The sequence below is a fragment of the Oryctolagus cuniculus genome, chromosome 20, assembly GCF_051225735.1.
Source record: "Oryctolagus cuniculus isolate XC-2025 breed Fujian yellow rabbit chromosome 20, ASM5122573v1, whole genome shotgun sequence".
Classification (NCBI taxonomy): domain Eukaryota; kingdom Metazoa; phylum Chordata; class Mammalia; order Lagomorpha; family Leporidae; genus Oryctolagus; species Oryctolagus cuniculus.
The window spans coordinates 27231429-27254531 of record NC_142886.1 but is presented as its reverse complement, the minus strand read 5'-3'; the positions used below and the strand labels follow the sequence as shown (position 1 = coordinate 27254531).

Genomic DNA, 23103 nt, shown 5'->3' with positions numbered 1-23103 from the left:
AACTGGCACAGCGTCGTGGAGATGGAGGACTTGCGAGCCAGGAGCGCCCTCTGCTGGCAGAGCAGAAGTACAGCCGGGAGTGGCCTTGCCGGAGCAGGGCAGGTTGGATGGCCGGTGCGGTAGGCACAGAGGAACCCCTCTCTGGGGGCGTGGGAACGTTGGAGCACACAGGCCACGCGTCTGGGTTTCAAATGGAAACCTGTGTTTGTGGACCAGTGTTCTGTTCCCTCGCAACTTAGGGCCACACCAGCCGCTGAGGACCAGCGTCAGACTCCACCAGCCCGCGTCTTCCAGATCAGATGTCAGCCGCTTCCTGCTTAAAAAAAAAAAACACTTATATTTTCATTTTTCCCCTGAAAAGCAGAGAGACACACAGACAGAGGTACATAGAGACACAGAGAGGGATATCATTCATCACCCACAACAGCCAGGGCTGGGTCAGGCCAAAGCCAGGAGCCCAGAACTCCATCCAGGTCTCCCACCAGGTGCAGAGGCCCAGGCACGTGGGCCATCTTCTCCTGCTTTCTCAGGAGCATTAGCAGGGAGCTGGGTCAGAAGTGGAGCAGCCAGGACTCAAACCTGTGTCCATATGGGATGCTGGAGCAGCGGCTGGTGGCCTCACCCGCTGAGCCACAGCGCCGGCCCCTGGAGGGGCATCTTGACCCATCTTAATGGCCACACCAAACGTCCACCCGGCACAGACGCTTCTGAGTGGCCAGCTACAGCCTCGAGCGCTCCCTCAACCTCCTCAGGCCCCCCACAGACTCTGCCTTGCAAATACAATGAAAACCAAAATTGCTAAAAAAAAAAGTTAATAAAAGAAGAATTCAGACCTACAATGGTTGAAGGCTAGAGGGCGGGTGCGTGGCCATTTTGTGGTTCTGCACACGGAGGTGACCGTGCACGGAGGTGACCACAGAGGTGACCACACATGGAGGTAACCATGCACGGAGGTGACCACGCATGGAGGTGACAACACACAGAGATGACAACACACAGAGGTGACCGTGCACGGAGGTGACCACAGAGGTGACCACACACGGAGGTGACCATGCACAGAGGTGACCACTCATGGAGGTGACAACACACGGAGGTGACCATGCACGGAGCACGGAGGTGACCACACACGGAGGTGACCATGCACAGAGGTGACCATGCACGGAGGTGACCACAGAGGTGACCATGCACAGAGGTGACCCCGTTGTTCCTCTTTGCCCCCGCCCTCCACAGTGCAAGTTCTGAGCCGCTCCATCAGCAGCCAGCGGGAGGGGGGGAGCTGGGGGCTGTTGCTGGGTGCAGGAAGCAGCCCCGCGGGGTGAGCGCACCTGAGCTTCCCCACCAAGGCGGAGGTACAGGGGAGGTGCGGGGAAGGCATCACAGCCAAGCCCTCAGGGAACCAGAGCCTCCCTGGCGGCGCTGCTCACCGGCTGCCAGACCCTGGCGCTCCACTTCTCCAGCTGTGAAATGGGCGAACAACCGTGCTCCCACCCGGCGTGGCTCCAGTGACGCCAGCAGTTAGCCACGAGGGAAGCGAGTAAGGAGGGCTGGGCCCGCCTGGCCACCTTCAGAGGCCATCCTCCACCTTGGTGGTCTTGGACCCTGGCCAGGTCCTTCGCCTGGCCGGTGGCAGCGCCGTGGCTCCTGCTGGGCCCTCCCCCAGCGACCTCCCCTGCGGGCTCGCGTCTGGTCCTTGTGGGTTCGCCCCGCTCTGGGGTCGGCTGTGTAAAGAGCGCTTCCTGGACGCCTGATTTTCTGGCAACGAGGGGTGACAAGTAGTTGTTGCTCACCTTGCTCCAACAAGCTCCACGCGGAGCTTTGGAGGAGTCTTCCAGTTTTAAGCCGGGGAGGCCCTGGGGAGATCAGTGTGTGGCGAAGACTCCCAAGTTTAGGAACTGTCTCCAGGAGCGCCCCGCACAGACCTCCCTGGGACTTTTGGGGCTGCCCTGACACCTGGTGGCCACTGTTGGGAATTGCACCGTCTTCCGGGCGGTTAGGGCAGCTGTGCTCAGCTTTGGGGCTTGGTCAGCGCCCCCTGGCTGCTCTTGGTCAGGGGTGTTGATGGGGGAGGGGATTTTAGCTTCCTTCCACCGTTTCCCCCAACAAAAGCAGTAGTTGATAGGAACAGTCGCTGCCTTTTCCATTTTATACAAAAGATGAACAAAACATTTTTTTTGACAGGCAGAGTGGACAGAGAGAGAGAGAGAGACAGAGAGAAAGGTCTTCCTTTACCGTTGGTTCACCCCCCAAATGGCCACTGCGGCCGGCGCACCACGCTGATCCGAAGGCAGGAGCCAGGTGCTCCTCCTGGTCTCCCATGCGGGTGCAGGGCCCAAGGACTTGGGCCATCCTCCACTGCACTTCCGGGCTACAGCAGAAAGCTGGACTGGAAGAGGAGCAACCGGGACAGAATCGGCGTCCTGACCGGGACTAGAACCCAGTGTGCCGGTGCCACAGGTGGAGGATTAGCCTATTGAGCCGCAGTGCCGGCCATGAACAAAGCATTTTTACTGATCTGTAACCGTGGCAAATTTGTGATTTGTCCATTGCACATTTCCTACTTGGTGGCCTCTCTTTGCAGCCCCCACACCATCCTCAGGGCTCCCCCTCATCCCCACAGGGGTTGTACATTGAGTCACAGGTGGGGAACTTGGAGAATGCCATGGGTTATATATTTTTTTAAGATTTGTTTGAAAGGCACACACACACGCATACACACATACACACATACACAGCTTCCATCCCCAAATGGACAATAACCAAGGCTGGACCAAGCTGAAGCCAGGAGCCTGGAGCTCCACCTGAGTTTCCCACATGGTTGGGAGGGGCCCAAGCACCTGGGCCATCTCCTGCTGCTTTCCCAGGCACATTAGCAGGGAGCTGGATCGGAAGCGGAGCAGCCAGGACTGGAACCAGCACCTATAAAGGATGCCGGTGTCCTGGCTGTCACGTGCAGAGAAGGGACCCCGACTCTACAGGCCTTGCTTCTGTTGTGGAGAAAGCGCCGACACCCCTAAGCACCCTCCATATGCCCCCCACCCCACCCTGAGGTGATATTTCAGTCCATCAGCTCCACGGGCCTGAGTTTGCGTCTCAGCTCGTCTCAGCAGGTGCCGGATCCGGCCTTCAGGGCTGGGCGCAGAATGGTGCTTCCCAGTGCTTGCCTGTCCACACTGGGGGCCTGGGGTCACTTCAGGGCTGCTGCTCCCCTGGGCTCGTGGGCGCTTGAGAAAGGGGGGCTTCGGCGAGGCTGGGGACCTGGGGCTGAGAATCAGTAGCTGGCTTGCTCTGAGCTCCTGTGCAGCTTCCGGCCTCCCCACAGGGCCCAGGAAGCTCTCTCGCGCTCCTGTTGCCCTCCCATGTCTTCTCTCCTTTCTAGGAATTTCAGGCTGTGGGAGGGACGAGTCTTGCTGGCCCTAAACCCCACCAAGCTCAGGCCTTGCAGGGGCAGGAAGGGGACACACAGCACATGGTGGGGGCCATGCACTCTCTCCAGTGCCGGGTCTGCTGCACCTGCTGAGTCTCCTGGTGCAGGCTAGGGAAAGCCAAGTACTGGTGACTTGGTTTGCTGTGCGCCTGCGTGTGGGCCTCCCCAGTCCCCGGTGTGCCCAGCTCTGTACCACCCGCCCCCAGTGACTGCCAGGCGACGGCATTTGTTCAGTGCACAGGTTTTTATTGAGTGTCCACCGCGTGCCGGGGCCCGGGTGGGTGCTACCGAGGTGCAGGAGACCCTGCCTGCTCCAGTTTGTCCACAGTGGCGACTGGGGAGGGCAAGCCCCGCCCGGGGAAGTGCCGGCTCCGCCCACCCATGCAGGGCCTGCTGCCCTGACTTTTCCTGGTCTGTCTTGTGTGGGCTCCGCCTGTCTCCTCGGCTTCCCAGGGAATTTTACAGTGAAACGCAGGGCAGAGCTCCCTGGGATGGACAGCAACGCCTGATTCCAGCTGCTCTGGTTCTCAGGCCCCAAGGTCATGTGGCCAGGTGGCACGGGGTCACTAAGTGCTGCCCCTGTGTGACCTTGGCATTCACTTCTGACGGGCCCTCATCAGCTGGCCCCTCTGCCACTGCCTTCCTTCCGGAAAACCCGTGGGCACAGCCCCGTGGCCACTGTGACTGCGGTGGGCCTCTGACCTGCTGCTGCGGGCTCTTTTCCCAACTGGTCTCCGCAGCTCCTGCTGTGACCGCCACCAAGAAGGTGTCCCCTGCGGGTCACTGCGTCTAGAAGGTGCTCCCTGGGGAGGGGCAACACCACCAGCAGCCTGGAGACGCCCAGAGCCCAGCCGGATTTTATTTGCTCATGCTCAGTCTTGGCCTTGGCTTTCGTCCCCCGACGTCCGGCCACTGCGTCGTCTCCCTCGCGTCCCCGTCCGAGTTGCTGGGACTTCTCTCTCTCAAGACTTCTCTGCAGACCAGACTTATGCCTGTGGCTTCTGTCATTTCAAGAAACTGGTTTGAAAGGTAAGGGGGTCGTGTTGAGCATTCGAGTGGCCTCAGGGCTGACCGGCGAGAGCATGGGGGAGGGGGCACGCTCATCCTGGCAGAATAGGGCTTGTGATTGGCAAGGGCTGGGCAGATTCAAGCTGCAGAACGTGCACGCCCTTGGCCTCCACCCAGCCGACTGTAGAGAAACACTCGTGTGCGGTGTGTGAGCACTGTTGGGCGAGGGGAATACTGGAAACCTGGGCAGCTGTTAGGCCCGGTGAGAAGCCCATGGCCCATCTGCAAGTGTCGACCTGCTCCTGGCTCCGCTCCTGACTCCAGCTTCCTGCTAATGGACCCTGGGAGGCAGTGGTGACGGCTCAAGTGTCTGGGTCCCTGCCCCCTACACAGGAGACTTGGATTGAGTTCCTGGTTCCCACCTTCAGCCCCAGCTGGAGACCACTGAAGACATTTAGGCAATGGCCCAGGGAGCTGTCTATCACAGTCTCTCTGTCCAGTAAAAAACCCAAAAACTAAAAAATAAAATCAGAAATAGCCTAAGTGCCCATAAAAACGAGATTAAAGTCTGAGGCTGCTGTGGCAGTCGAAACGGCTGAGCTGGGTCTAGGTGGAGGGTATTAGGCACTGAGGTGCTGTGCTAAGTGGAGCACGTTTGGAGGAATGGGACAGTGAGCTCCTACTTATGATAAGAAACTGTGTGTGTGTGTCTGTGTGTGCGTGTGTTTGTAAAGCATGTAATAAAACCACGTGTTCCATGAGCCCCCCGCCGTGTGCCACGCCGTGTTCTCAGTGTGTACAGACATCGTGTAGTCCTCAGAAGCCCCCGCTGTGGGTGCTGCTGTCAGCCCCCCAACACAGCCAGGGACACTGAGGCACAGGGAGGCTGTGCCCCTCGCCCAGGGCTGCCCGGCAGTGGAGCTGGACCAGAGCACTGGGACCGCATTTGCAGCCACCGTCTCTGGCCCACACCCATGCCCTCAAGGCCATGCCATGGGAAAAGGCACTGAACGTGCACCTGACGTTGTTCACAGGGAGGTCTGGGGGAGGCAGCAAGGATTGTGGGGAGGGGGGCAGAGGCCCTGGGACAGGGACTGGGTGGGGTGGGGAGGGTCGGGGGGAGGCCATATGTAGATTCGCGCTTGGTGTGATTTCAGGCGAGGAACCAGGGTAGGAGGGAGGGCGGCGTGACCTGGCCAGGTCCAGGCTGCAGCTGCGCCTTCCTGGCCTCTAGGGCCTGGCTTCTTTGTGCGCATCTCCAAAGCTCACCGTCTGCCACCAGGGGCCTGTGGTGGCACCGCTGGGCGCGGTGAGCCGTTGGGGGCTACGCCTGCCTGGGCGCACAGGCTCGGGGAGGGCTCAGTGGGGGCCTTTGTTGCTGCTGCCTCACTGGGCCCTTTCCTCTCTCTCTGGAGAGTGCAGCCCACGTGGCACCTGCCTCACTGCCTCTGCTCCTGTTGTGGTCCCCTGCACACCGCACTGACTTGGGACTCGGCTGTCCCTCTGTCTCGCCTGTGTCTGTCTGTCTTGCCAGACTCAATGGAAACATCGCCAGCTCCCGTTTGGGCTTACACCTGCTTCTGGGCTCTGGTGCAAGCCAGCACACACCTCCATTACTCCTCCAGGGCCCAAGCATTGGCCCCTCGAGTCCCCTCCCGGTAGCCTGTGCACTGCTGGGCGGCCCGGGCGAGTGGGCAGCAGCCGTGGCCCGGGCTGACCTGAGGTTCACCATGCCGGGCTTCTCCTGCAGCTTCCTGACCAGCTCCCTGATCTGGCTGTGGTTCACAGGCACCTCGCTTTGCTGAGGGGGGGGGATGCAACAGTGCGTTAGCGGAGACCTCTGCTCAGCCCTCCCAGCCCCGCCCCTCAAGGCTTCGCTCCCCTTGAGACCGTGGACAGAACTGAGAGTTCGGAGGAAATGCAGCCACCACACACACAGGCTGGAAGGAGCCTGCAGCCCACAGGTCACTACCTGGACCCCTGGGGACCCCCTTCTCCAGGGCGCGGTGAGGGGAGAGGTCAGGACCCGAGGGCCAGGAACTCTGCCTGGCAGCACTGAGGGCCATTCCTGCTTCCGGTCTGCGCCCTGGGTCTTTGTCCATCCCGGCCTGGGCCCCGGAACTCCTCTCCTTGGGCTTCCTTGCAGGGCCCAGCTCTCTCCTGGCAATGGAGCCCTTCAAGTGAGCTTTGCGGGGGCCTCAGCCCCTCCATTATATTGGGGGTGGACGAGGGATTTCAGGCAGGATGGTGGGCCCAAGTGGGGCAAGACTGGGGCCTTCGGAGGTGCTCTCTGCTCTCACTCCCTGTTATCTGCCCAGAGGCTCCCCTACCCCTCCTCCCTTCCTCCCTCCCTCCTTCCCTCCCTCCCTCTCTCTCTCTCCCAGGCACACCTGTAACAGAGCCTTCCGGAACTCGCCGACGGTCATCTGCATTGCTCCGGTGGGGTTCAGGCTCTTGAAGAAGTCCAAGATGCTGATGTGGTTCTTGTCTGCGTAGCTCTAGAAGCGGGAGACAGCGGGAGCAGACCCGTGGTCTTGCCACAAGCATCGTGGCTCCCTCCTCCAAAGGGTGACCCAGGCTCCTAGGGACGCTCAGGACAGGGCCCGCAGTGGAACCCGGGGACCCCAGTCTTTCCTGTTAGCAGCTGTTTGGGACCATGAGCCCTGTGCAGTTGATGTATGACAAGGCTGCACATCCCGAGGGCTCCTGGGTGTGTGCTCAGGGTCTCAAAGCCCCACCCCCACTGAGCAGAAGCCCCACCCACTCCAAAGATGGAGGAGTGGGAGTCGGTGCTGCTCAGGTGTCAGGGCGCCAAGGGAGGCTGCCCGGGGAAAACCACCTCTGATAAGACCACGCTCGATGGGCCCCGCGGTGGGCAGGCAGGCTGCTGTGAGCCGGTGAGCAGCAGCTCCAACCACAGCCGCGTGGCGCGCAGGCTTGGGCAGATGCTAAGAATTTTTAGGTGTCTCAGTCTCTCACAGATGCTTATGTGGAGATGTGCTCCGTTCAAACATGTAAAAAAGAATATTTCATCATTTCATTTCAAAAGTACTTCCCACTCGCTGTGTGATTTTTAGATGAGCAGAAAGAAAACAAAAAAGAACCCGCAAGGAGCTGGCATTGTGGTGCAGGGGACGGAGCTGCCGCCTGTGACGACGCTGGCATCCCATATGGGCACCGGTTCAGCACCTGGCTGATCCGCCTTGGATCCAGCTCCTTACTAATCCTCCTGGGAGGGCGTCGGAGGGTGGACCAAATGCTTGCGCCCCTGCAGCCATGTGGGAGACCTAAAGGAGGCTCCTGCCTCCTGGCTTCGGCCTGGTCCAGCCCTGGCTGTTGCAGTCTTTTGGGAAACAGACCAGTGGATGGAAGTCCTCTCTCTGACACTCCCTCTTTCTCTTTCTCTCTCTGAAGTTCTAGAAGTAACATCTTGATATGTATCCTTTTATATGTTTGTCATCGCTATCATCTATCTATCTAGCATCTATCATCTGTCAGTCATCCATCTATTTATTATCTATCTATTCATCTATGTATCACCTATTACTATCTCTCTATGTATCTACCTATCATCCATCCATCCATTCATCTATATATTTTTTTGACAGGCAGAGTTAGACAGTGAGAGAGAGAGAGAGAGAGACAGAGAGACAGGTCTTCCTTCCATTGGTTCACCCTCCAAACGGTCACTACAGCCAGCACACTGCGCCAATCTGAAGCCGGGAGCCAGGTGCTTCTCCTGGTCTCCCATGCGGGTGCAGAGCCCAAGGACTTGGGCCATCCTCCACTGCCTTCCCAGGCCACAGCAGAGAGCTGGACTGGAAGAGGAGCAACTGGGACAGAATCTGGCACCCTGACTGGGACTAGAACCTGGGGTGCTGGCGCCGCAGGCGGAGGATTAGCCAAGTGAGGTGCAGCGCCAGCCATCATCTATATTTCTATCAATCTAATATCTATCACCTCTTTACTCATCCATCTTTAGGTCTATCAACTATCTTATCAATCCACTATCTATAAATCGTGTCTATCAACTACCCATCATATCTATCATCAATCTATTATCTATTTGTATATCTCATTTATTTGTCATCATCTAGCATCTTTCTGTTGCACCTGGTTTTTTTTTTTTTTAAGATTTATTTATCTATTTGAAAGTCACAGAGAAGCTGAGGCAGAGAGAGAGAGAGAGAGAGAGAGAGAAAGAGAGAGAGAGAGAGAGCTTCCATCCACTGGTTCACTCCCCAGATGGCTGCAATGGCTGGAGTTGTGCTGATCCAAAGCCAGGAGCCAGAAGCCTCTTTCGGGTCTCCTGTGCGGGTGCAGGGGCCAAAGGTCTTGGGCCATCGTCCACTGCTTTCCCATGCCATAGCAGAGAGCCAGATCGGAAGTGGAGCGGCCAGGACTTGAACCGGCGCCCACATGGGATGCTGGCACTGCAGGCGGCGGCCTCACCCACTACGCCACAGCATCGGCCCAGCACCTGCATTCTGAATGCCTTTGAAGTGTCTGTAAGATTTTGGACCCTTTTGTTTCCCTTCCCTCCCCCTCCCAGCAGCCCCCAGAGTGGGTCCTGTGCACTGAAGCATGGCTGAGCAACCCAGTGTCCATGGTGGGGGGGTGCTGGTGTCTGCAGCCCCACGGCCGAGACTGCTGGTTGGGGAGGATGGTTCCCACGCTCTGGGGGAGAGGAGATCCGGGTAGCTGACTTGGAGCCCAAGGCACACTTTCCCCAGGGCTGCCTGGAGGCTCTGGGAAGGCGCAGGCGGGAGCTCACCTGGATCAGTTTCATGGGGTTTTTACACAGGAAGAGGGCTTTCTTCTCCTCCAGGCCTTGCACCGCCTTGTACAACACATCCAGCTGGGGGTGAACGGCGTACACCCCGTCCAACATCTTTGTGAACTGCTCGGTCACCAGCACGTTCTGGGCAGAGAGAGGGGACCTGCCATGGCGCCCTGGCCCTGCCTGCCAGAGGGCCCTCCGCTTACTCCCAGGCCACTGGGGAGCATTGCTTTGTCCAGTTGGCTGCGCAAGGCTCCTAGACTGGACAGTGCTGGGATTTCAGGGCCTGTGATTTTGACTCGGAAGTTTCCTGCATGGTTTCAAAAAGGATCTATTTACTTGAGAAGCAGAGAGACCTCCTATCCACTGGTTCACTCCCCAAGAGCCCGTGATGGCTAAGGCAGACCTAGGCTGAAGATAAGAACTCCATGCTGGTCTTGCATGTTGGGATCATCTCGTGCTGCCTCGTGGTGCCCCGCCCACAGGACGTCACAGAGCAGCAGGAAGCTGGAGTCCAGAGCCTGAGCTGGGACTCGAACTCCCTCCCTCTGAGAGCAGGGTGCAGCCCAATGCCCTCCCCTCCTATATGACTTTGACCGGGTGTTTTTGTGGAGTGTGGTCAAGCTCACCCCCAGCTGCCGTCTCTGTGACGACTCGGGCAGGAAGACATGGCTGGGGTCACAGTCATTTCCTCCGGCCAAGTCAGGAAACAAAAACACCCATCTGTATAGGTTCTGAGGCCCGGATCCTCCCGATAATGCGATTCTGGGGGGTGGGCATTGTGGCACCGTGGGTTGAGCTGGGGACGCCCACCTGCGTGCCATTCTAGAGTGCTGGGTGGAGTCCCGGCTGCTCTGTTTCTGCTCCAGCTCCCTGCTAATGCTCCTGGGAAGGCGGCAATGAGGCCCAAGTGTTGAACCCCTGCCACCCACCTGGGAGACTTGCATGGAGTTCCCAGTGCCTGGCTTTGGCCTGACCCAGTCCCAGCTGTTGTGGGCGAACCAGTGGATGGAAGGTCTTGGTCTCTCTCAGTCTCTCTCTTGGTCTCTCTTAGTCTCTCTCTCTCTTTCTCTTTCTCTCTCTCTATCTCTCACTTTTTTTTTTTTTTTTTTTGACAGGCAGAGTGGATAGTGAGAGAGAGACAGAGAGAAAGGTCTTCCTTTTGCCGTTGGTTCACCCTCCAATGGCCACCGCGGCCGGCGCACTGTGGCCGGCGCACCGCGCTGATCTGATGGCAGGAGCCAGGTGCTTCTCCTGGTCTCCCATGGGGTGCAGGGCCCAAGCACTTGGGCCATCCTCCACTGCACTCCCTGGCCACAGCAGAGAGCTGGCCTGGAAGAGGGGCGACCGGGACTAGAACCTGGTGTGCCGGCACCGCTAGGTGGAGGATTAGCCTAGTGAGCCGTGGTGCTGGCCTCTATCTCTCACTTTCAAATAAATAAACCAATCAGTAAGTCTTTAAGAAATGAAAATCTTGCAGGATCCAGGTCCACGCGTCAGCCATGCTGATGGTGAGCAAACATTTTGGGCTCCTCTTGTCTTTCCTTGCTGTCTCCCTGCCTCTGCCCTCGGGTGTCTGGCCAGCGGGGAACAGGACCTGGGTACTGACTGAATGGCTCCCCCTTCCGGAAGAACCCCTGGAGAGGGACAGAGCTGTACCCAAAGCAGTGCATTTGTGGGAGGGATCGGCTGTTGGCCCTGGTGAACCGAGTGGGCGTGGGAACTGGCTCCATCCCTTGGGCAGCCAACTACCGTTTGGTCACTTACGGAAATGTCCAGCTCTTCCAGCCTCGATTTGGGGTTCTTCTTAATGGACATGACAAGTAAAGTGGCCCCGTCCATAGTTATAGGGTTCAGGGAAAGCTGTGGAAAGAGGGATGAGACGGGGGTGCTGAGCTGGACGCAGGAAGGGCTGGCCTGGAGCCTGGCTTCCACCTCTTCCTGTCAGGCACACCTCCCTCTTCCCTGCAGATGTCTCTGGGAGGACCTGTCTCCCTGTCCGTCTGTCTCCCAGTGAGCCGGTGGCTTCCTGTGGCCGCCAGCACATTCACCGAGCACCTGCTGTGGGCGGGGCGCCAAGCGGGCTGTGATGTGCTGTGGGCAGGACACCATGCGGGCTGTGACGTCCTGTGGAGGGGATGCCACGCGTGCCGTGATGTGCTGTGGGCGGGGCGCCACGCGGGCTGTGCCGTGCTGTGGTGAGAGGGTGTGGACCCTTGCCGGCCGGCTTCCCAGGGAGAATTCCTTGTTTCTCCAAGATTCCGGGAAGCGGGTGGAGGCTGGGTGTGGAGACCCCCGCTCCCCAAGGCCGAGTTGGTGTGGTTTCTACCTGCTATTGAACTCAAGAGTTCTGCCTTCAGCTTTTGTCTTTTACTTCTGAAACACGTTTTAAACGTTAAAATATGTTTACCACGCATGGTCATCGTGGAAACGTTAGGAAAGAGGTAGGAAAAGATGTCTTAAGTCACCTCTACCCCACTAGCAAGAAGCAGCCCCTGCCCTCACCCTCTCGGACCATTTCCTAGTCTTGAAATTCAGGCTCTCAGCACCATGCCTGGCTCCCACAGCCACTGTGGCAGAAGCAGGCACGGCCCGGTCAGCCTCTCTTCTCTGAGTTGGGCTCCGTCCCACTCCAGCACCCAGGCCAGGCTGAGCAGCTCTCTTGGTCCCCGGCTGACCTGTCTGGTCCAGTCTGCAGGCCCCTTCTCCCTGGAGGGAGCTTCGCTCCTCCTTGTCTCCTTAGCATCCGTGTGACTCTCCCCTGCACCTACCCCCAGCGCTCCCACCTCTGTGGCTCCCTGCCCCCAGCCATCCCTGCATCTCCAGGGAGCTTCTCCCTGCCTCTTGCTGGCGTGTGGCTTGAGAGCGTGCCACGGCCTCAGTGTTCTCATCTGCCAAGTGGAGCTAACAGCGTGGCGTTGAGAAGCGAGGCCAACTTGCAAAAGGACCAGTTCAGGGTAGCAGCCCCTGAAGGAAGTGTCAGGAGTCCTCTCTTGTCTATGTTGCCACTGCCCAGCAGCTTCTATGCTATCGCTTAATTAATTAATTAATTCTATGTGAATTAATTCACAGTAAAATACAGGTTCATTCATCCAGTCTTCACTGGGCATCTACCACGTGCCCAGCACTGTGCTGGGTGGAACAGCGGGAAAACCAGCCTTGGTTAAAGCAGTGGGGGTGACTGACCTGAGCTGTGCAGGGAGGGGGAGCAGAAAACCCAGACAGAGACCCTGGCAGGGCTCCCCGAGGACTAGCCACGGGCGCTCACTCTGCAGCCGGCTGTGACCAGAGCAAGCAGGAGGCGGGGGTGTAAGGAGAAAGCACCACAAGGCCTGGGGTAGGAGGAAACGCAGGGAGACAGGACCAGGAGGCCGTAGTGGACGCAGGGGAGACCCCAGGAGAGGGGGGTAAGCAGAGCCGTGGGTGTGAGCGACGGGAAGCCGCTGGGGATCCAGGCTGCAGAGTGGACTGCAGGGTGCAGGGGACGGAAGTCAGATTTGTGTTCTAAGCAGACTCCGGCTGCAGTGTGGCCCGGGATAGGGAAGGAAGTCCAGCTGGGAGACAGCTGCGGGGCACTGGGGAGAGCCGAGGGTGGCACTGGGTCTAGGGCAGAGACAGCAAGCAAGCAAGCACCCCTGTGTGCAGAAGTCCAAGACAGGTGTTCCCAACAATTCTCTGCAGCAATATCCAGCCCCACCACCCTGCTGTGCCCCCCACCCGGCACACCCCAACACGCGGGCGACACATGGACACACACACATGCACACACTCTCGCAGATGCATATAAACACACACACAGGGGACACACATACACATACATACACATTCATGCATACACATATGCACGTGCATATGCACACATATACATATATACACTCGTGAACACACACAGGGACCACACATGGACACACATGCACACGCACACACATACACATGCACACTCATGCACTTGCATACACACATATACAGTCATGCACACACACACACTCACACACACACACACACACTGGGAAGGACAACCTTCAGAACGCGGAGACTCTCGTTGTACTCCAGGCCTCGGCTGAGCTTGGACGCCCCGTCATTGTTGATGTCATTGCCGCTGACATCCAGGAAGACCAAGCAGTTGCTGAGTCTCAGGACCTCGCCCAGGGCCAGGGCCCCTTCGTTCCCAAAGCCGTTCATGGAGAGATCCAGTGTCTTCAGGGTCACGTTCGCCTCGGGGGAGAGGAGAGAACAGCACCAGGGTCAGGGCTGCGCCACGTGAGCCTGATGTCTAAGCCCTGCTGGTGTCCAGATCCGGGCCCTGGGAGAGCCAGTTCCGCCAGTCCCCTCCCAGCCGGGCTCAGAGTCTCGAGAGCTCCAGACAGTCACACCCCTTGGGCCCTGGTCCTTCCCTACCCCTCTCAGTAAACTGCCCTCTTGAAGTGTCCCCAGAGATGCCACCCAGGCCTCCGCAGCTGGGTTTTATGCTACAGAGTATGAACGGGGTGCTCTCCTCCCCGGAAGGGTTCCAGATGGCAGCCCCGAGGCCCTGGCCATCCTCACCCCAGGCTCAATGCACTGCTCCCAGGGAGTGCCTTACCCGGAGACCGTTGCACAGGGCCACAGCTCCCCGAATATGGAAGTGATTCCAGCTGAGATCCAGCGACTTTAGCCCTACGTTGAGGGCTGGGAAAGGAAGGGCGTCAGCTTTGCACTCCCCACCTCCCCAGCGACCCTGGCTCAGAGCCAGCAGGCGCGCAGGAGCCTCACCCACGGAGAACGGTTGCTCCATGGCCACGCAAAACCAGGGCAGAAGTGTTTGAGTTACTCTTTTAAACACAATATCGCAAATTGATTCCCAATGCAGGCACAGGTGTCATAGAATGATCACACGCCTATATCGCAGGGGGAGTGAACTGCTGTAATCTACTTGGAGAATAGTATGGGATCACAGCGCTGTGTAGACCCTCCCTCCTGCCTGAGACTCTAGGGAGACAGCACAGGACGTGGGAGAGCCCTGTGTTTGTGTATGTTTACGTGGCACCATCATGGAGAGCTCAGACCCCTGACTCAAGCGGGAAGCGGAGAGCACGTACTAACTGTCCCTCTGCTGGAAGAGGCCACAGCCATTAAAGTAGACAGGGACCAGGCCAGGCGCTTGCAGCAGCCATTAAAATGCCATGTGGGAAGCCTGTGTCCCCTAACGGGTGCGTGGATTCAAGCCCTGACTCCACTCTGATTCCAGCTGTCTGCTGCTGCACATCTTGCGAGGCAGCAAGTCATGGCTCCGTGTTTCTTCCACCCACGTGGGCGACCCAGATGGAATCCCAAGCTCATGGCTTTCTCTGGGCCCAGCCCTGACTGCTGTGGGCACCTGGGGAGTGAGTCCGTGGATGGAAGCTCTCTTTCTGTCTGTCGCTGTCACTCTACTTTTCAGCTGAATAAAAACAAACAAATGAAAAGTTTTTTGAAAGAAGAAGGTAGAGACAGTGTGGGAAACCCCGTCAGGGCGGGGCTGACACAGGGAGCAGTGGTGGCCCTGGTGTATTAGGGCCATGGTGATGTCATTGTCACGGGCAGCCGTGGGCCACTCCGGAACTGCGCTTCTGGAGCGCCTTGGGCACTCACGCAGCTGTAAGTAGGGAGGCCTCAGGCCGGTGCAGAAGCTGGGTTTGCACAGGAATCGTATGTGCAGGGATGTTTGTGCTCATATGGCATTCCTCGGGGGTCAGTTTGATGGCCACCCACTCCGCTCGGTCTAGATGACTGGCCTCGATGTCTTCATACTGTCTCTTGGTTTTCAATACGTCTGTGTCCGTGACTCCCAGTGCCAATCTCCCATCCTGACCTCTTCACCATGTTATAAACTCACGCAGCAAACCAATTGCCTGACACCTCCACGGAGGTGTGGGTGTCCAGCGGCCATCACAGACACAACATGGCCAGGAGGGCGCCAGACGCCCCACTCCTGCCTCTCTGCAGCGTGCATTCCCTGGGGTTTCTCCATTTAAGCGAGTGACACCATTGTCCGGCCAGTGGCTGAAGCACAGTGACCCAGGGTCTACCTCTCTTTCTCCCTTTACCTCATGCATCACACCCCAGTCCTCCTGGCCTCACCCCCAATATATTCTGAATCTGCCCACTTCTGTTTGTCATCGCCCCCTCCCTGAGCCAAGACCCTCATCAGTAGACACAGTGGTTCCAAATCCACAACTCGAGCCGTGTCCCTGCTCCGCTGAACAACCCCCGCCCCCAGTGACTCCATCGCAAGTGAAGTAAAACCCGACCTCCTGCAAGCCATGGTCCCCAGAGCCTGCGGGCCAACTCACAGGGGACCCCTTCTTCCCTCTCCTCCTGTGGCTTGTCTGCTCGAGCCGAGGGAATCTCTGCTCCCTTGAGGCTTTGTGTCACCTCCCGTCTACACACGCAGCCCCAGCCCCACCTCCTTTGGCTAGGGACAATTCCTTGGCCCAGGAACAATCACTAAAGGTGCTGCCATTTTCCCTCTCTCTTCTAACGATGCTGCACTATACAAGGTCCCCAGACATCTCTGTAGGAGAGAGCTGCTCTGAGACGGGAGAGAGGATCTGCACACGGCTGACACGCCGTCCATTGTTCCCCACAGTGCCTAGACCCAGCCGCGGGCGAGGGCGGGGAGTCCACTTCTCTCCATTGCCTGCAGTCGTATTCACTGACTTTGCACACTGGCAGCCTTGGCAGACAAGGGTGATCTTCCTGGTTTATGTCGCATTTCTGTCATTCCTAAAGAGGTTGGGCATGCGGCTTTTTTCTCCTGTTGTCCATATGGCTTACCATTGCTCTATTGGTGGGGTATGTAGTATTGTTTTATTGATCTATAGCATCTTTTATCAATGTTCTGAACACTAATGTTTAAAAACCAATTATTCATTTGTTTTATTTGAAAGAGAGAGAGGCGGGGAGAGAGAGAGAGAGAGAGAGAGAGAGACCCAAGTACCTGAGCCATCGTATATACCTGCCCCCCAAAATGCATTTTAAATGAAGCAGACACCCAGGTGCAGGAAGTTACACTTTGCAATAATCCCATAGGAAAAAAAATGACTGGCTGACCTAGGTAGGCTAAGGAGGATGGCCCGAGGCATGGCGGGCTTAAAACGCAACAGCCGTAATTCGTGTATTTGACAACAATACACATGATACATGGATATAATAAGAGAAGCCTGGACAGCCTAAAAGGACAAGCAGCAGACAGGGAGTAGATATTTACAGCATTTGATTAATATAAAAAATTAGGAGTGGACGCTTGGCCCTACCCATGTGTGAGACCCAGATGGAGTTCTAGGCTCCTGGCTTTGGCCTGGCCCAGCCCTGGCTGTTGTGGGCAGTGAACCAGCAGATGGAAGATCTTTCTGTCTGTCTGCCTTTCCAATAAAAATTAATTAATTAATTAATAAAGTGTATTTTGGGCCTGGTTTACATCTCTGCTCTAATAAAGACATTCATTACTTGCAATAACGATAATGCCAAAAGAAACAGCCCTGCGAGTGGCGCTCCCGCCCACCTTCCCGCTGGCTGGCCCCTCCCTGCCTGGGGACCTACCTAGCATCTGTCCCAGCTGCTCCCCTCCCTGGTCAGAGAATTGGTTGTGGCTGAGATTCAGCTTCTTGATTTGGTAATTGGACTAGAGAAACAAACAGTGGAAAGAGAGGTTATTTTAGCTTCTGACCGCAGACACGGTGTTCATCTCAGAGCAGTATTTTGGAGGGATGCCACGGACTCACAGCTAGGTGGGCCAGGGTTCTTAGATGGAAGACGAGTGCTGATTCATTCTCTGTGTAACTGGTGATGGGGGATGTAGCGCCATGCTAACAGCCCTGTGGCCTGCTGCAGCTTTTGGCCAGGGGCTTGGTGGAGCCTGAACACTCGCCTGCTCCCTGCACTACTCCAGGGGCCTCACAGCAGCCCCCTGGGCCACCCAGGTACTGCTGTCCCTCATGGCTAGCCCACACCCCTCGCTTCTTACCGACATGGCTTGGCTCAGCAGTGCCGCGGACTCCTCTTTGAAGTTATTTCCTGGAGGGAGGATGGTGAGTTAGCAGGTGCACCCCACATCACCGTTCCCCTCGCCCACCCTGAGTCCTAGCCCTGCCAGTCCTCCTCGCTTTGGGACACTCAGACACAGGAAAGGCGGCGAGAACTTTGTGCGTATTACATGAGCATGAGAAAACAGGAGACAAGGCTCATCTTCACCACTTCCTTTAACGCTCCCTTCCCTCTCTGCCATGACTGTCTGAGAAGTTTCAGCACTCAGAACACCACCCCCTGGGTCTCCATTGGCAGCATCAGCCCCTGGCCTCGTGCTCCAAGTCGGTAACATTATAAGAAATGCTAAGGCAGGGGTAAGCTTTGGGTGCAGCAGTGAAGTTGCCATATTGGAGTGCCTGGCTGTGAGTCGTGGTTCCACTTCCCATCCCAGCTTCCTGCAAATGCAGACCCTAGAGGCAGCAGGTAATGGCTCAAGTACTTGGACCCATGCCATCCAAATGGGAGACTTGGATGTGGTTGGGCTCCTGGCTTTGGCTTGGCCCAGCCCTGGCTGTTGCAGGCATTTGGGGAGTGACCCAATGGATGGAAGATGTTTGTCTGTCTCTCTGCCTTTCAAATAAGATGAAAATAAATACAATTTAAAAATGCTAATTGAAGTTCAAGGAGCAGGGTTGGGACTACAGGGAGGCAAGTGAGGCACTTGCCATGGGTGCAAAATTTAAGGAATGCCAAAAACTCAGTAAGAATAGTACCTAACTATTTTAAAAAAATGCAAAAACATCTATGTTGAATGGAGTTTAAAATTTTTAAATAGAAAAGGGATCTAACCCTCCACTTGCATGGCTAGGCCTTAGTCACTGCACCTATTCGACCCCTGTTGGATACTGCTTTTATTGAAAGTTTCATAGTTTGTCCATCATGGATGTTTCTGCACTAATTCTGACTTTGAAACTACTGAGTCAGATGCTGTTTCCTTGATTACTGAGCTTTTGAGGCACCCTTGTGTTTTGCAACCAAGACAAGCACCTCGTTCACCTTGCCCTGGTTCCAGGCCCGGCCTGCAGGTTAAAGCGTCGTGACTTCCTGGGAACGTACACTACGGGCCAGTGCTGTGGTGCACCAGGGTAAGCCATGACCTGCAACGTTGGTGTCCCATATTGGAGAACCGGTTTGAGTCCTGGCTGCTCCATTTCCAGCTCCTCTAATGCACCCGGGAAAGCAGCAGAAGATGGCTCAATTGCTTGGTCCCCTGCCACTCATATGGGAGACCTGGAAGAAGTGCCTGGCTTCTGGCTTCGCCTGGCCCAGCCCTGGTCATTGCAGCCATTTGGGGAGTGAACCAGTGGTTGGAAGACCTCTTTCTCTTTCTGTCTTTCCCTCTCTCCTTGTCCCTCTGTCTTGCAAGTAAAATAAAATGTAAATCTTAAAAAAAAATACATGATACAGAGCTTTATTCTCAAATTTCTTCTTTGAATCTTTTTTAAAATTTCATACTTTATTATTTTATTGAGATAACACGTATTTAATTTATATTATAGTCAAAGGTTTAGTGGCTCCACTAAAGGAAAGTTCAACAAATAGAAAGTAAAAGGATCGCAGCGCAGCAGGAAAATCATCAAGGTGCATACATAAACAATCATCAAATGAAGAGATGTTCAACTTTATTCATGCAAATTTTAAAATAACCACAAAATCATTCAATTGCTATATAATTCCTATCAATTTGTTGGACCTCCTTTGAATACTTAATCTTTGTGTCTCCAGCACCTAACTCATGCTTGGCTAATATCAGGTGCTTAATAAATGCTTTCAGAATTAATGAATGAATTCCCTGAAACACAAAGATTTGTTCATCTGTGTCTGCTCCCTTCCCTCATCTGCAATGAGATAAAAAGCTAGTCAATACAAAAATTAGGTGGTTAGCTATTAAAGTTATTGTGTTAATTACATCCTTGGTTATAAATAGTGCACAGCTGGTTGTAAGAAATTTGTATTTTACAAAGCGTTTTCTGCATTACTTTAATATGCTATGGATTTCAACCAACTCAGCCAGGAAAACCAGTAGGAGTTACACATACTGGAAAAAAAGAGGTGAAACTCTCAGTATTGGCAGATATAATCCCCTTTTTAAATAAAATCCAAGAAAATTAACAAAACATCGGAACTAACAAAATAATTCAATAAAGTGACTGGATACAGCATGAATGTGCAAATTCAATAGCTTTCGGACATACCAATAATAACCAATTAGGAAAAAGCATTCTGAGGACTGATGCTGTGGTGTAGTGGGTAAAGCTGCTGGCTGCAGTGCTGGCATCCCATATGGGTGCCAGTTTGAGTCCCGGCTACTCCACTTCTGATCTAGCTCTCTGCTATGGCCTGGGAAAGCAGTGGAGGATGGTCCAAGTCCTTGGGCCCCTGCGTGGAAGACCTGGAAGAAGCTCCTGGCTCCTGGCTTCGAATTGGTGCAGCTCTGGCCATTGCAGCCATTTGGGGAGTGAACCAGCAGATGGAAAACCTCTCTCTCTTCCTCTGCCTCTGCTTTGCCTCTTTGTAACTTTGCCTTTCAAATAAATGAGTAAATCTTTTTTTAAAAAAATTCAATCCATAAAGAAAAAAAAAACCTGATGGTCCTGACAGTAGTAAATATATAAATATATATATTTAAATATATAACTCTTGAATTCACAAACTCCAACCTTACTAAGACAAGGCCATAATCAAAGTGGAAGTTCTCTCCTTCCTTCAGAGAAAGGCAGAGAGACAGACACTCACTCACAGAGATCTTTCATTTAGGTGTGTGTTTTTTTTTTTTTTTCCACAGTGTCTTGGCTTTCCATGCCTGAGAAACTGTCATGGGCTAATTTTTAGCTGGATCCGAATGCCTTAAGGGCTAATTCTGAGGCCAGAGTGCTGTTTAGGACATCTGCCATTCTATGAGTTTGCTGTGTATCCCACTTCCCATGTTGGATAGTTCTCTCCTTTTTAATTCTATCAGTTATTATTAGCAGACACTAGTCTTGTTTATGTGATCCCTTTGACACTTAATCCTATCATTATGATCAATTATGAACTGAAACTGATCACTTGGACTAGTGAGATAGCATTGGTACATGCCACCATGATGGGATTGATTTGGAATCCCCTGGCACATTTCTAGCTCTACCATGAGGGATAAGTCTGAGTGAGCATGTGCCGAACTGTACATCTCCCTCTCTTATTCCCACTCTTAGATTTAACAGGGCTCACTTTTCAGTTAAACACCTAAGAATAGTTGTGTGTTAATTAAAGAGTTCAACCAATGGTATTAAGTAGAACCAAAAAAATACTAAAAGGAATAAAATAGTAAGTTGTTCCTCGACAGTCAGGACAAGGGCTGATCAAGTCACTGTTTCTCATAGTATCTGTTTCACTTCAACAGGTTTCCTTTTAGGTGCTCAGTTAGTTGTCACAGATCAGGGAGAACATATGATATTTGTCCCTTTGGGATTGGCTTATTTCACTCAGCATGATGTTTTCCAGATTCCTCCATTTTGTTGCAAATGACCGGATTTTTTTATTTTTACTGCTGTAGAGTACTCTATAGCATACACATCCCATAATTTCTTTATCCAGTCTACTGTTGATGGGCATTTGGGTTGATTCCATGTCTTCGCTATTGTGAATTGAGCTGCAATAAACATTAAGGTGCAGACAGCTCTTTTATTTGCCAATTTAATTTCTTTAGGATAAATTCCAAGGAGTGGGATGGCTGGGTTGTATGGTAGGGCTATATTCAGGTTTCTGAGCAATCTCCAAACTGACTTCCAAAGTGGCTTTACCAGTTTGCATTCCCACCAACAGTGGATTAGCGTCCCTTTTCCCCCACATCCTCACCAGCATCTGTTGTTAGTTGATTACTGGATGTTAGCCATTCTAACCGGGGTGAGGTGAAACCTAATTGTGGTTTTGATTTACATTTCCCTGATGGCTAGTGATCCTGAACATTTTTTCATGTGTCTGTTGGCTGTTTGGATTTCCTCTTTTGAAAAATGTCTGTTTAGATCCTTGGCCCATCTGTTAAGCAGGTTGTTCGTTTTGTTGTTGTGGAGTTTCTTGATCTCTTTGTAGATTCTGGTTATTAATCCTTTATCAGTTGCATAATTTGCAAATATTTTTTCCTGTTCTGTCAGTTGCCTCTTCACTTTCCTGTTTCTTTTGCAGTACAGAAACTTCTCAATTTGATGTAATCCCAATTGTTAATTTTGGCTTTGACTGCCTATGCCTTTGGGGTCTTTTCCAAGAAATCTTTGTCTGTGCCTATATCTTACAGGGTTTCTCCGATGTCCTCTAATAATTTGATGGTGTCAGGTCATAGGTTTAGATCTTTAATCCATGTTGAGTGGATTAAAGGTGTAATGTAGGGGTCTTGCTTCATGCTTCTGCACGTGGAAATCCAGTTTTCCTAGCACATTTGTTGAACAGATACTCCTTGCTCCAGGAATTGGTTTTAGATCCTTGATCAAATATAAGTTGGCTGTAGATGTTTGGATTGATTTCTGGTGTTTCTATTCTGTTCCACTGGTCTATCCATCTGTTTCTGTACCAGTACCATGCTGTTTTGATTATAACTACCCTGTAGTATGTCCTGAAATCTGGTATTGTGATGCTTCCGGCTTTGTTTTTGTTGTACAAGATTGCTTTAGCTATTCGAGGTCTCCTGTGTCTCCATATGAATTTCAGCATCATTTTTTCCAAATCTGAGAAGAATGTCTTTGGTATTTTGATTGGTTTCACATTGAATCTATAAATTGCTTTTGGGAGAATGGGCATTTTAATGATATTGACTCTTCCAATCCATGAGCATGGAAGATTTTTCCATTTTTTTGGTATCCTCTTCTATTTATTTCTTTAAGGTTTTGTAGTTCTCATCATAGAGATCTTTGACATCCTTGGTTAAGTTTATTCCAAGGTATTTGATTGTTTTTGAAGCTATTGCGAATGGGATTGACTTAGAAGTTCTTTCCCAGCCATGGCATTGTCTGCGTATGCAAAGGCTGTTGATTTTTGTGCATTGATTTTATATCCTGCTACTTTGCCAAACTCTTCTATGAGTTCCAATAGTCTCTTAGTAGAGTTCCTTGAGTCCCTTAAATAAAGAATCATATCATCTGCAAAGAGGGATAATTTGACTTATTCCTTCCCAATTTATATCCTTTTAATTTCTTTTTCTTGCCTAATGGCTCTGGCTAAAACTTCCAGTACTATATTGAATAGCAATGGTGAGAATGGGCATCCCTGTCTGGTACCAGATCTCAGTGGAAATGCTTCCAACTTTGCCCCATTCAATAGGATACTGGCTGTGGGTTTTTCATAAATTGCTTTGATTGTATTGAGGAATGTTCCTTCTATACCCAATTTGCTTAGAGTTTTCATCATGAAAAGGTGTTGTATTTTATCAAATGCCTTCTCTGCATCTATTGAGATAATCATATGGTTTTTCTTCTACAGTTTGCTTATGTGGCGTATCACATTGATTGATTTGTGAACGTTGAACCATCCCTGCATACCAGGGATAAATCCTACCTGGTCTGGGTGGATGATCTTTCTGATGTGTTGTTGAATTCTATTGGCCAGAATTTTACTGAGGATTTTTGCGTCTATGTTCATCAGCGAAATTGGTCTGTAATTCTCTTTCTCTGCTGCATCTTTTTCAGGTTTAGGAATTAAGGTGAGGATGGTTTCATAGAAAGAATTTGGGAGGATTCCCTCTCTTTCAATAGTTTCGAATAGTTTGAGAAGAATTGGAGTTAGTTCTTCTTTAAATGTCTGGTAGAATTCAGCAGTGAATCCCTGGGCTTTTCTTTGTTGGGGGGGGGCTTTATTACTGATTCAATTTCTGACT

General features: G+C 53.2%; 1 protein-coding gene across 1 annotated transcript in view; it reads right to left on the bottom strand.

The window, feature by feature from the left end:
* Positions 1-3664: 3664 nt before the first annotated feature.
* LRRC74A (leucine rich repeat containing 74A) overlaps positions 3665-23103 on the bottom strand; it is a 42983-nt gene continuing 23544 nt past the window's right edge. The window contains exons 7-14 of the mRNA XM_089322420.1: positions 17197-17246; positions 16773-16854; positions 13795-13880; positions 13233-13427; positions 10980-11075; positions 9207-9353; positions 6823-6930; positions 3665-4441 (exon numbers count right to left, since the gene is read on the bottom strand). Of these exons, the coding sequence (XP_089178546.1) occupies positions 4283-4441; positions 6823-6930; positions 9207-9353; positions 10980-11075; positions 13233-13427; positions 13795-13880; positions 16773-16854; positions 17197-17246 (923 nt within the window). The 3' untranslated portion in view covers positions 3665-4282. The remainder of the gene's footprint in view (positions 4442-6822; positions 6931-9206; positions 9354-10979; positions 11076-13232; positions 13428-13794; positions 13881-16772; positions 16855-17196; positions 17247-23103) is intronic.